Source organism: Semicossyphus pulcher, unplaced genomic scaffold (assembly GCF_022749685.1).
Source record: "Semicossyphus pulcher isolate SPU_LCO1_2020_fin unplaced genomic scaffold, fSemPul1.0.p SCAF_4, whole genome shotgun sequence".
NCBI classification, from domain to species: domain Eukaryota; kingdom Metazoa; phylum Chordata; class Actinopteri; order Labriformes; family Labridae; genus Semicossyphus; species Semicossyphus pulcher.
In genome coordinates, this window is record NW_027211715.1 from 26,459,722 (window position 1) to 26,472,670 (window position 12,949).

General features: G+C 46.2%; 1 protein-coding gene across 2 annotated transcripts in view; it reads left to right on the forward strand.

Moving 5' to 3' along the window:
• The window catches only part of pde4ba (phosphodiesterase 4B, cAMP-specific a), an 89,169-nt gene extending 78,786 nt beyond the window's left edge, over positions 1-10,383 (forward strand). The window contains exons 1-9 of one of the 2 annotated variants that reach the window (XM_069680132.1): positions 2,276-2,892; positions 3,713-3,806; positions 6,728-7,011; positions 7,097-7,261; positions 7,843-7,942; positions 8,034-8,188; positions 8,299-8,421; positions 8,864-9,046; positions 9,142-10,383. In XM_069680132.1, the coding sequence (XP_069536233.1) occupies positions 2,845-2,892; positions 3,713-3,806; positions 6,728-7,011; positions 7,097-7,261; positions 7,843-7,942; positions 8,034-8,188; positions 8,299-8,421; positions 8,864-9,046; positions 9,142-9,582 (1,593 nt within the window). In that variant the 5' untranslated portion in view covers positions 2,276-2,844 and the 3' untranslated portion in view covers positions 9,583-10,383. Of the gene's footprint in view, positions 1-2,275; positions 2,893-3,712; positions 3,807-6,727; positions 7,012-7,096; positions 7,262-7,842; positions 7,943-8,033; positions 8,189-8,298; positions 8,422-8,863; positions 9,047-9,141 lie in introns of those variants that run through there. The other variant, XM_069680131.1, reaches the window with a different exon arrangement.
• Positions 10,384-12,949: the final 2,566 nt, after the last annotated feature.

Here is a 12,949-nt window from a genome sequence, read left to right on the forward strand (position 1 = left end):
ATGTTCACCAGTTTGAAGGTGAATCTTTATAATCCAAGCATCTACATTTAGAGTGGAACCTTAAAACTTTCTTCACTGTTAATTCAGATCATTTTAAAGACTTAACAACTGCAAACTTTGTATGTTTTATACTTGATAGAAAACGCTGCCTGAAACAGGTTTATCCATAAGTTAAGCACATTTAAGTCACTGCAGGGTTAAGGGGTCAATGCACTCTTAAGACTCAGCATGCAGCTTTACAACAGGCTGAGCGTAGTACGCCCACTAGTGGTCAGCAACTTCATCTTCAACCTGAACCACCAAAATCCTATCAGCTCAGAAAGACGCTCCCTACGCAAGATCCAGGCCTTGTTGGACTTCTTCCAACAGTGGCTATCAGAAAAGCAGCGTCCCAAGGAGGCTGAAAGATGTCTTGACGTAGAGGAAAAAAAGAGTAGAAGAAAAGCAGAAGGAATGAGCGGGTGGAGTAATAGAATGAGGACAATCTGTGTGAGTAAGAGATGCCCACAGAGCTCTGAGAGGCTAATCTCCCGTCGGTGTCATGATGTTAGTAGGCGGTAAAAAGGTTTACCGCTGAATGACCATTAGATCAGACAATCACACGCTCATTCAGAATCATAAGGTCATGATTGTGTAAAACATGCATGCGTCAGGCCATCAACTGTCCTTAACTGTGGTTAACAGCACTTGTCTGCTGCTGCTGCTGCATGTGTGTGTGTGTGTGAGTGCACTGAGGCATTTCTTTCACCCTCTGGGGAAGTGTAGCTCTCCAACACGCTGCAGAGAGACATCCCCCGCTGTTATTTCTGGTTTCTTTATATATTATGCAGTGAGCGATTATATAAAGCGCTGCCTCCTCTCTCTCTCTCTCTCTTTCTTGTTTATTTTTCCTCCTCTTTTCTCGCGGCCTACCTCCCTGCTTCTGGATCTTTCCCTCAGTGGGAGGATAATCCGGAATCCTCTCGGGGAAGCTTTCATCTCCCCCTCATCTTTCCCAACTCGTATACACACACACGTTGGACTGATGGGTTCTGTGGGAATTTTCGTTACCCGAGAAGAGCTGTGGGTGCAGCAACAGTTGCGACAAACGTGCCCGGAGATTGGCCGCAGATACTGATGTAACAGTACATTCCAGTCAGGTGGCCCCGGCCTTGTACGCCGCAGCGGTATCAACACCTGCTCCAAGGACGGCCCATTGATTCTGCCATCCAGGCAGGCAGACAGAGAGATTGATGACTGTGTTGGCTAGTGGCAGCCGTGAGAGAAATTGACATGTAAGTGGTGGAGAGCGAGGGAGAGACGGAGGAGGTGGCAGGGGGAGGGGGAGTGATCGTTGGATGCGAGCAGAGGCGATGTGTGTGGCGTGTCCTCGTGACAGCTCGGCAGCTACACCACATGTCTGCCTGGGAAGGAAAAAAGGGGGAAGCCTCTCCTCGATTCTCCTCCTTTCAGAAACAGCCTCACGCTGGCCGCCTGATGCCGCTGCGCTGAGGTGTTCTTGTAATTGGCACACACACTCACAGGCAGGGAGAGAAATCTGTGGGCTGTTGTCACCTACATTGGGAAGGGATGCAATTATCTCCCATCTCTCCTTCCTTCTTGTTTTTTTCCCCCTTGCTTCTCTGACCGCCGTCCCCTCTCTCTTGTTAAAAATAGCCCTCCGCAGATACCCTGACAGCATCTGATATTAGTGGGTTTGGGATGCAGATAATGAACAGGCTTATGAGGTCTCAACAATGGCCGCCGCGCTCGGGGATGTCAGGAGACAACAGAAGAGAGGAGAAAGGAGGGAGACGGAGAGGAGTGGGTGATTAGAGAGATTATGGTGATAAAAATACAGTCGCGGCGCGTTCACATTCCTCAAAACGTGCCCCCGTCCCCTCTTTCATTGTTTGGCTGCAGAGGGGGAGGCAGAGCTGCACGGCTCGGTGACATTCCTCCACAATGGCTGATTTAATAAAAAAACGGGGGAATTACAGTGGCTGGGAAACGAGGAGGATGGGATTTATATGAAGTTGTTGCACAGCTGCAAATAAAAAGACAAACAAAAAAAAGAGAAAACATCAGGAACTCAGGTCCAGGATATTAAATGTCAATCAGAACCTGAGCCACACGCCAAGATGTAATTAGGGCTCCCTCCCTCTTCTCCCCACTTTCTGTCAAATCATGTGTTCTGAATGGAGCGTGTTGCTGGGGCTGGCAGACTACAGCAGGAGGAAAAAAAAGAGACAGAAGAGGGAGGGAGGGAGGGAGGGAGGGATGAAAAAGAGAGAGAGAGAGGAGCAGAGAAGGAGGGGGCAGCGAGCGCTAAAGCAGCGAGAGCAGCCAAGCAAGACGAATCCAGTGGAGGAACCCCCCCTCCAGTCAGATGAACATCGCTGCCTCACTCCCTCCTCCTCCTCCTCCTCCTGTCTCCAGAGCTGTTTTTTTCCCCTCCTCCCTTCCCCTCGCTACTTCTCCATAATTCATCAGTGCGCTGAGAGTCTCCAGCTCTCAGCTCCAGCTGCTGCTGCCGCTCCTCCACCGAGCCGACTCCACCGAGCTTGCTGCTGCTGCTGGATCTCCTCTCCGCATCTTCAACCTTCCTAGTCCTCTGACCATCTATCTTTCTATCCATCCATCCCCGGGCATGGAGACTCAAAGCTGGCCCTTTTCTGCTGCCGAGGGGGAGAGAGAGCCATAATCAAGCTGCTCTCTTAGCTGCTAAGAAAGGAAACAGAAGAGGAGAGAAGAGGGGATTTTTTTTTTTCGTCCTTTTCCGCCGTTTCGTCGCCTGCCTTTTATTTTTTCGTCCGTTGGATTACAGTTCTGGCTTTGTGTAGGAACGAGAAAACGGGGTCCAAAATGCCTGAAGCCAATTACCTGCTGTCGGTGTCTTGGGGTTACATTAAGGTGTGTGGCGCTTATCTACGTAGCTTGTCGGGATATCGCACATATTGTACCTGTCTGTGCTGTCTAGCTGTTGCATTAAAGGGCCGGAGTTTAAGAAATTCAGCCGTTTGATCAAATCTGTTGTCTTGTCGAGGTAGACTGCACCCAAAATATATTTCCATCATGGTGAGGGATGGGGGGGGGGGGGGTCTGACAGAATGGTGTTTTGTGGCTGAGGCTCCATCTTGAGCCCTCTGCAGAGCTGTGTGTCTGTTTGTATGTGTGTGCACGCGCACGCTTCAGTTTGTCACAAACAGCTGCCGCTGCAGAGCTCGGGTCTCCGTGTTCTGTCAGATGCATCCGTCTCCCTTTAACTGTGTGATGTGTTCAAAACTGTTGATGATGCTGAAAGGAGGTGAAAATGAGCAGAATGTTGGGGCCGATGAGGAGTGGACGGAGCGGTGTGCACATTTTCCTCCTGACATCATTGAAATTTTTGCACTCTGACGCAAGTGCAGCAGCTAAACAGGCCCGAAAATGTGATTCAGTGTTATAAAGCTGTAAATTGGCTGCAGGGGCTGAGTTAATGGACCCCCTCTGCTAACACAAATAATGATCCACACCCTAATTAATTAGAAGAAAATGGAGGGAAAATAAGACGTGTCCCCCCCACTGGTTTTACACTGTAATTAAATAATCTGATGGAGCTGGTGGAATAAAGCTGGTACTGCTGTATTTTCCATACCATAATCTCTTCCAGGTTTTCCCTCCGTGGAAACTGACGACATTTCTTCTCTCTCTCCCCCCTCCTCCTCCTCCTCTTCCTCTTTCTCTCTCGCAGTTCAAGAGAATGTTGAATCGGGAGTTGACGCACCTCTCGGAGATGAGTCGGTCCGGGAACCAGGTTTCCGAATTCATCTCCAACACCTTCCTAGGTAAACGAAAAGTCTTGTGAACACGCACCAACAAATGCACCAGTTTCTTCTGTTATAATCTCTTACATCACCACAAACTGTTTCACCAAAAACACAAATATTCACAATAACACAGATCCACACTGATATCTTTGTGGAGGATCGGTCTGGTACACGATGTGAAGCTGTGCGAGTTGCTCGAGCAGATTCTTCTGTGGGGGCGTACCATGAAACACTGCGCCATTTAGCTTTGTCTAGATGGCATCAAGCTCAAATCGGCCATCGAATTGAAGTCCAAAATTTTAAATTTGAAAAAGTATTAAGAGTAAAGAATGGTGTTTAAAGTTGTTGGCTGCTGTAAAAAGAGCCGTTTGACTTACAAGGAAGCTTGTTAGCCAGAACCGGAGGAAGTGGATTGGAAGTGGATGCTGTCAGCGTGGGCTGCACATTTGAAACCTGTGAAAAGAAGGTGTTAGCTAAATATATTTATGCAATTCTTTTAAATTTGGAAGCAGTTTCTTTGTGCCAGAGTGTCTCTGATACAATCCCGCACTATGTAGTCACTGTAAAGGAAAAATAACCTTAAATTTGTTTAAAAAATGGCTACAATTTCAGAAGCACGACAAAAGCAGGATGATAGATCAGCTCAGGAAGAGGCATGTGAGCGGGTTCAAAGGTGATATAGATTGGCAAACAGAAAGGGATAATAGGAGGCGGACAGAATGCCCGTTGAGGTAGTTAAGAGTATTTATAGACACTGTGCTTCCGATCGATCGGCATCCTGATCCGGTGTAGGGTTGTCGGCGCATCCCTCACCGCCGGATCATGAGAGAGCGAGAGGAGGGGCTGAGGGAAGACGGGGAGGAAAGCTGGGGGAGGGAGTTGACTGCAGTGAAGGAGGAAACAGAGGTACAGAGGAACCCCCTTTTGCTGGCAGAGAGATGAGCGAGGCAGATTGGGTGACTCACCACCGCCTTGATGCTTCTTTGTCAGTAGGGACACCTTGTTGTCCCTCCGCCTCTGTCTCCTTCCCCGTCGCTGCCCCGAGATTCCGGACAGAGCTCGCTTGGATGAAGAAATCAGGAATACCCTGCTGGCCGTAGACAGAAAAACAGATAAATATTAATGAGAAGCTGGAAGAAATGGTAAAAGCTGCAAAGCCGGCCAGGTTTGGCCTCAGTTGACCAGTAGGACTGTTTAATCCTTCCATCCATTGTGTGTCATTGTCCTGCTGTGTGCTTGTTCTGCAGAGGTCAGACTTCACCGCTGCAAACCCTCATACATCTATTGTTGACAATCAGGTTTAAATAATGACACAGTTCTCATGGATCCAGAGTTATTTGTAAGATATCAAAGATGCCAAAGCATCGAGGCCATTTTAAGACCGGGATTACGGACATGTTGGCCCTGCCACAGCTGTCCTGGCTGCATAATTCTGTCAGAAATCCCTTTGATCGGCAAGCAGCGGCAGCAGCAGCACACATCTAGCTTAAGGGAATACACTGAGTGGGAAAAGAAAACTCCCCAAAAGCCCCCCCCGCACCTTCCCTGCTGCATCTGCGTCGCTCGCAGGAGAGCATATGGAGGAGGATGAAAAGGGACGGAGAAGAAATCGAAATAAACGTGGGAGGTGACGGAGGGAGCAGGAGAATAGGAGAGGATATGTAACAGGATGTTCTGTGTAGCTCAATTTCTTTAGAGTGAACTTAGCGGATGGTCTTTAGACACAATCATGGTTGCTAGTTGACACTTCGAAGCAAACTGGGTGAGGACAATTTTTTGTTGTCTGCATCCAACAAGGGGAATGATGAACACCTTAGAGGGACTGTCCCTGTACAGGCTGACACGTTGCAGGCCTAACTTCCACAAAGAGACTCAATCTGGTCGATTATATGAGAACCAGGATCGCGATAACTGAGCTAAAAACCACCTGTCAAATCTCACAGACACACGGGCGCCACAGCGGTGGTCATAATGATGGTTTGTAATAAATTAGAGGGCGATGTATTGCTCTTCCCCTTGTTTCCCACGCAGCACATGTCTGAGAGCGCTTAATTGCCCATTCTCAATTACCACTGGAGGACTGGAGAGAAGAGGAGGGGAAACAGTGCGAGGGAGAGAGAGAGAGAGAGAGCATGATAGTGAAAGTGATTATTAGAATTACAGCTGGTAATTGAATAACCCTCCACAGGGGAAGGCTGATAGGCCAGCGATGAGCCGAGTCCAGGCTTGATAGATTGGTCGGTGCGCGGCTCACATACGTGCCGATGGCCGGTCCCTCTCTTCTGTGATTGCAGTAAACACCAGGGGCCTGATTGGTTATCGCAAGAAAACTTGGCCCATTTTCAGTGTTTATAAGTGTGAAGCGTGTTGTGTTATTTATAGTTGTTTCTTCAAAGGAATATTACATAAAAGCCGGCATGCTCTGGACCTCTTATTTGCTTTATTTATGGCCAGACCGAATGTGTTTGAACAGTCTTACCAAGCATAAATCCCACTCTCTAGTAAGTGATTTGATAAAGCAGCGAAAGATGCAGCAGCTTTATTGAATGGCCGACTTTATGGAGCAGCCGTAACTGTGTCTAAGCCCTAGGCACTCAGCCTGTCAATGGACTGACATATGAGAGTGAAAGGAACACAAGATGAGATGTGAGCCTCCCGCTGAGAGACGGGGGAGACAGAGAGTGCTGCGAGAGAGGGAGAGGAGGGAACAGTGGGAGCTCAGAGAGGGGCTGCAGGTGGAGGACGGAGAGCATGAATGAACAAATGGAGGGAGAGGTGATGAATGAGTGGATGAAAAGATAAATCCTGTATGATCTAACCAGCTGCAGGTGTTTGTAAAGTGCACCTGGGTCCTCATGCAAGCGCACACACTGACTCGTTTCGTAAGGGAATTTTAACCACCGTCTCCTCACAATGTCCTCCTGTTTCTCCTTCCTCAGACAAGCAGAATGAGGTGGAGATCCCGTCGCCGACGTCGAAAACGCGGGAGAAGAAGAAGCAGCAGAAGCAGCAGCTGATGACACAGATCAGCGGGGTGAAGAAGGTCTCCCACGGGCCGTCGCTCTCCAGCAGCAGCATCTCGCGCTTCGGCGTCAAGACCGACAAGGAGGAGCTGCTGTCCAAGGAGCTGGAGGATCTCAACAAGTGGGGTTTGAACATCTTCACTGTCTCAGAGTACTCCCACAACCGGCCTCTGACCTGCATCATGTACGCCATCTTCCAGGTATGAAACCAGCAGGAAGCAAATCTGCATCCTTCTAGTTTAACGTATCCAAGCTTTAAACTAAATATGTCGCCTTTTCTTCCAGGAGCGGGACCTGTTAAAGACGTTTAAGATCCCCATGGATACATTCGTGGCCTACATGATGACATTGGAAGATCATTACCATTCAGATGTGGCCTACCATAACAGCCTGCACGCCGCCGACGTTGCCCAATCCACACACATCCTCCTCTCCACTCCCGCTCTGGATGTAAGTCATACTATACAGTAAATTATATTGGTTTGCATCTGCAGAAGTGAGTGAAAGCTAAATTACAGGAGTGAGCTCTTACATCACCCCATGTGCCACTTTCCTGGACCGCCCATTTCGCCTTTCAAGAGCTCGGCATCCTTCCATTGAATCGTCTGTTCCCCCTCCTCTCCGCTCGCACCGCTTTGCTAAGAAAACTTCCTCTCCTCCCTCCATGCCGTCTTTGTTAGGTTTTTCCTGCGTGCCTTTCTTGTGTTGGAGTAGCTGCTGAGATACAGTCAGGTCAGAACGCCCCGGTCTGCAGCTCCATCTTTCATGTGCCGGAGCCGGCAGACAGTGTTACAATGTCTCCCTGTGAGATATTTCAGAGAGGCAGACAGCTAGGGACAAAAAAAGGAATAATAAGATAATAACGTTTCTCCGCCTGCTTCTCAAAGGCAGAACGTGACCGAGACAGAAACAACCCTATTTCTTGAGTTTGCCTGCGTCTCTCATCTTCTGCTCACACAATCAATACTCATTGTTCTGTTGCTATCTTCAGAAATAGTTTAAAGTTTCCGTCCCTCTTTTTTCTCTCACAGGCCGTCTTCACAGATCTTGAGATCCTAGCAGCCATCTTTGCTGCAGCTATCCATGACGTCGACCATCCCGGAGTTTCAAACCAATTCCTCATCAATACCAGTAAGTCAAAACACAAGCCCAAGACAGTTCATTATTGAGTTCTTTATATCAGTGGCCAAAGTATTAAAATCTTTTCTTAACTCCTTTCCAGACTCTGAGCTGGCGTTGATGTACAACGACGAGTCCGTGCTGGAGAACCATCACTTGGCTGTGGGCTTCAAGCTGCTGCAGGAGGACAACTGCGACATCTTCCAGAACCTCACCAAGAAGCAGCGACAGTCCCTGCGCAAGATGGTCATCGACATGGTGAGATATCCTGATTTATATCGTCTTCTCTTCTTCTTCGGTCATCTCAATTTAAATCCGAACCTTCCTGTGAGTTATCCTGATGCTGAGGATGGTGTTCTTGTCATCAGGTTTTGGCCACCGACATGTCCAAACACATGAGCCTGCTGGCTGATCTGAAGACCATGGTGGAGACCAAGAAGGTGACGAGCTCTGGAGTGCTGCTGCTGGATAATTACACTGACAGGATACAGGTAAGAGCTGGTTATAGTCCCAAAAACCCTTACATTATATGAACTGTAGGTTTGTAGTCGGACATACTGTAAGCTCTCTTTTACCTGCCTTTAATAGCTCCAATCAATAGGCAGTGTTGGGGGTGGTAACTCAGCCAATGATCATTAGCCGGCCTCCTACATGGCTGACCTCTGCTCCTCACTGTCACTCCTTTTCTCACTCCATCCATCTTCCTTTGACGTTTGAGTGCTCCCCCCACACTTTACATCTAATGGTCCTTCTAGGAGCTCTTCATTATTAGACTGTTGTGTAGACTCTTTAAATAACAAAGCGCATCATAGAATAAGGCTAGAGGGGAAAATTTCACTCCTACAAAATAAAAGCTGAGTACCTTTTTTGTGAGGAAAGAAAATGCTGAAAATAATGAGCATGAACTAAAATTCATTTGTGTGTAATTTCTAGGTGCTGCGTAACATGGTGCACTGTGCTGACCTGAGTAACCCCACCAAGTCCCTGGAGCTGTATCGTCAGTGGACTGACCGGATAATGGAGGAGTTCTTCCACCAGGGAGACCGGGAGAGGGAGAGGGGGATGGAGATCAGCCCCATGTGTGACAAACACACAGCCTCAGTGGAGAAGAGCCAGGTAGGAACTGCATAATGCAAACACAGGTGTATAATTTTCAAATGTTTAAATAGTTTTAAATTCTGGTTCTAATGTGTCCCCTTACTCCTCCTCAGGTGGGTTTCATAGACTACATCGTGCACCCGCTGTGGGAGACCTGGGCCGATCTGGTCCACCCCGACGCCCAGGACATCCTGGACACACTGGAGGACAACAGGAACTGGTACCAGAGCATGATCCCCCAGAGCCCCTCCCCGCCCTTCTACGACCAGGGCACGCACGGTGGAGGCACTGGGGGTCAGGGAGGCGGGGAGAAATTCCAGTTTGAGCTCACCCTGGAGGAGGAGGACTTGGATGGAATAGAGAAAGATGGAGACGATGATGACGAGGAGGAAGAGTTGGAAGAGGAGGAAGAGTTAGAAGAGGAGGATAGTTTAGGAGAGTCCCGTACTCCTCCTTTGGACTATTTTGACGGTCAGGAGCAGGAGGAGGAGGGCAGCATGATGGAGCCGGTGATAGAGATCGTGACACACGAGGCGTCACCCACGGACACATAGGGCTTCCGTCATCGCGCTCACACGGTGATTTGAAAGTTTTGAAAGAGGGGAGATCCTCTTGCAGCTGTGCTTTTTTAAAAAGCCCACAGAAGCAAGGGCTTGGTTTCGTCCCGCACGGGGGCGTCTTGCACTTGGGTGTTTGAAGCCAGACAGGGACGGACAGTTTCAGTGAAGCGGCTTCAGAGTTCTCAGGAAATAATTACTGCGGACGTTTTAGTCTTGATGGACAGGCGAGACTGAGGGTGGAACTTGAAGGATTTCGGCCAGTTTGGGAAACGGTTCCTTTTCTTTTCTGGACTGGCATTAAATGGACATCGACACTACTGAGAGAAGTTTTGTACCTTAAGACTTTTTTTACAGATATGATCTAGAAGTAGCATAGAGTAAGATCTACTGATGGAGACACATTTGTATAGCAAGAGAAAGTGTTTACTTTTTTCCTGTACCATTTGTCAAAGGACTTTTGTGTGCCTTTTTTACTATTGTCTTTATAATAGTTTTTTATTTATTGAACACTCTAGTATGTCTGTGAAATGTTTTGTTTTTTTTCTTATCTGAAAGCGCAAAATCTTTTTTGTACGTTAAAGAGACAGTCTTCCATGTATTGGGCAATAGAGAAATCCAAACAAACGTCGACAAACTCATCTTAATAGGGAAACATCAACACCCACATGTTGTCACATTTTGTCAATCTGAGCACAATGTTTTCTTGGAATTCTTATGTTCACTCGTGGTTCATGTTTTTCTTATGTCAGTCAATGAATGTCACAGTCACACTGAAATACAATACCTATTTTCATACTTCATCTTTTCTCATTTTTCTTTGTCGTGGTCTGCAGACCATTTGGGCTTCCAATCTTTTCACACCAAAACAAAGACTTTTAATGCAAAATGCTAAGTGAGCAGGTATACACGATCAGGTATTCCTGCTACATTTTCTGTTAAATTATTGGATTAATTCGTCTTTTTAATTTTGCATCCAATTGTCTTGGCGTTGGTGTGAAATAGAGGTTAGTGACTGAATAATTCCAGCAGCTTCATGACAACCAGCTGCTCAGATATAAAGTAGAATCAGAAATAAAGTCTGCCAAGGACGAAATGCACAACCGCACTGGAGCTATTTTTAGCCCACAGGTATGCTGCAGTCTTAATAATCCTGTTAGTTGGAGCGGGCCCTGACCTCGGAGCCGTCTGATGTAACGCCCCCCTGCCCCTCTGCAATCAGGCCCAGACCAGATGATTAAAGGTGCGGGTGCAGCTGCCTGTCTGAAAGGCGCTCTTAGACCCTCATCAGCGCCACTATTCACATGGTTTACAAACCCCTCTGGGCTCCACAGACACGACCCCAAAACAATCAGGCCAGCTATTTCTTCCTCGCCATAAAAAAAAAAAAAAATCCTCAAGTGCAGCGTCTGCTCATTGACGTCAATTGATTTTTTTCCCTCCCCTCCCCCCCCCCGGCTGTATCAGGTTTCCAGGACGGTGGGGTTATTAGGATTTGGCGCAGATGGAATTGCTGGATTCAGCATGGCAGACTGAAGCCATTGAAAAAAGAGGAATAATAAGGTGCTCTAGTTTTGAAACAAACCAAAAAAAAAAAAATCACTCATGCGTGTTTGAGGGCGGTTTAAAAATGGTTTGCAGACTGCATCTATAAATCACATCTGTCCATGTTCATATTAGTTTGCTGACAAACTCAAAGGTACTTCATCTGACTTCACTCCAGCATGCTTACGTGGCAATCGTTTGTGTGTGTGTGTATGGAAGGTTTTGTATGTGTGCGTGTGTGTGTGTGTTTAGACTTCGTCGTCAGGCCTTACCCCATCACTCCACACTTTGTCTCTACTGTTTGTTGCTAGGAGCTCAAGTTGGTCCTTTTTGCTGTTTATAACAGTGTGTATTTATTCTATACTTTAAGCTTGTAAATAAGAAATACTGGTTCAGTGTAAAATCTATTTTAATTTATATGCACTTGCATTACCTGGAAGTGGTGGTGTCTAATGTGTAGAAGGCTCTGGATTAGAGTCTTTTTATATATGTATTATATATTGTTTTTATATATATAAATATATATAAATATATCTAAGTATATATTCGCACAATGTTTTGAGTGCCCAGCAGAGCAGAAGCTAAAGAGACGTGTTGCTGCTGTCACGTGGGAACCTTGTAACTCCAAAGTAGCTTTTATATTTTGACATGAAAACTGTCTTTTAATGGAAATAAAAAAAACCTTACATAAAGTGTATTATGCATGAATATTGAACCAAAAATGTTTCACTTTGAGAACTAAATTAACATCTAAGTTTTTTTTTTTAGTTTGTCCGTTAAATGTCTGCTAATTCATTTCTTAAATAACGGTCCAAATTATACAAATGATTTAAACTTTTTGAAGCTACAAGGTTTTCATCCGACAGCAGCAATTTGGTGACCCGGAGGCGACATAGAGGACATGTTAAACTGCGTAGGCTTGGCTAATAGGATACAAACAAGCTAGCTAAGGCCCACAGAAGCTTAGCGAACGCTTGGTATCAACGTAAAGAATTAGTTTATTTTCTCTCAGCCGCTAAGCTTCTCCATCCAGCGTTTGAATGCAGATTGCTGATATACGAGGCCAGATGCAGGTTCGACTGACAAACACAAAGTCTCCTTTTACACTTAAAACGCACTTCATGTTAAAGTAGGTAACACGGGGACGGTGTTGGTAGCATGCTCCGATACGCCCGGCACTGACGTGAATCGTTCTGAATTAACAACAAAAACATGATCTTATGTAACTGATTGTGCTAATGTGTGAACTCTTTCTGACCAAACTTGTTAGCAGTTTTGAGATTCAAATTTGTCAGTATTAACATTGTTTATCTATGTTGGAGCTTTTTTTGGTCCTAGTTGTGTCCAAATGGTTAGCCGGATTTAGCACTATCTGCATGAGAGATGGGTTTTTTTAATGTCAATAATATGTTCAAGTCCGCCAGTTGTTGCAGGTGGGTTATTCAATGTTTCACACAATGTATGGTAATATATTGTATATTGTGTTCAAAAATAAATCTGAAATACTTTTTCTATTAAGTGATTAAAAGCAAAGCATGAAAATATTCTTCTGTTTCTGCTGTTTTTTTTATCCCTTATAGCCGGTTAGCCTAACTGGGTGTGAACAACAAACCAGGTCTAATGCTGCGTTCCAGACAACTGGGAACTTCCGAACTCAGGGCGTTCCCGGTGCAGAACGCCAAACGTAAATAAAAAACATGGACGACCGTGACAAAATGATGTTTCTTTGGCAAGTCCTCAGACAATTTAACAGTCAGCAGTTCAGCCTACTTGCCTAACTTAACTTTTTAGGAGAGAAGATAACTTATTAGATTATTTA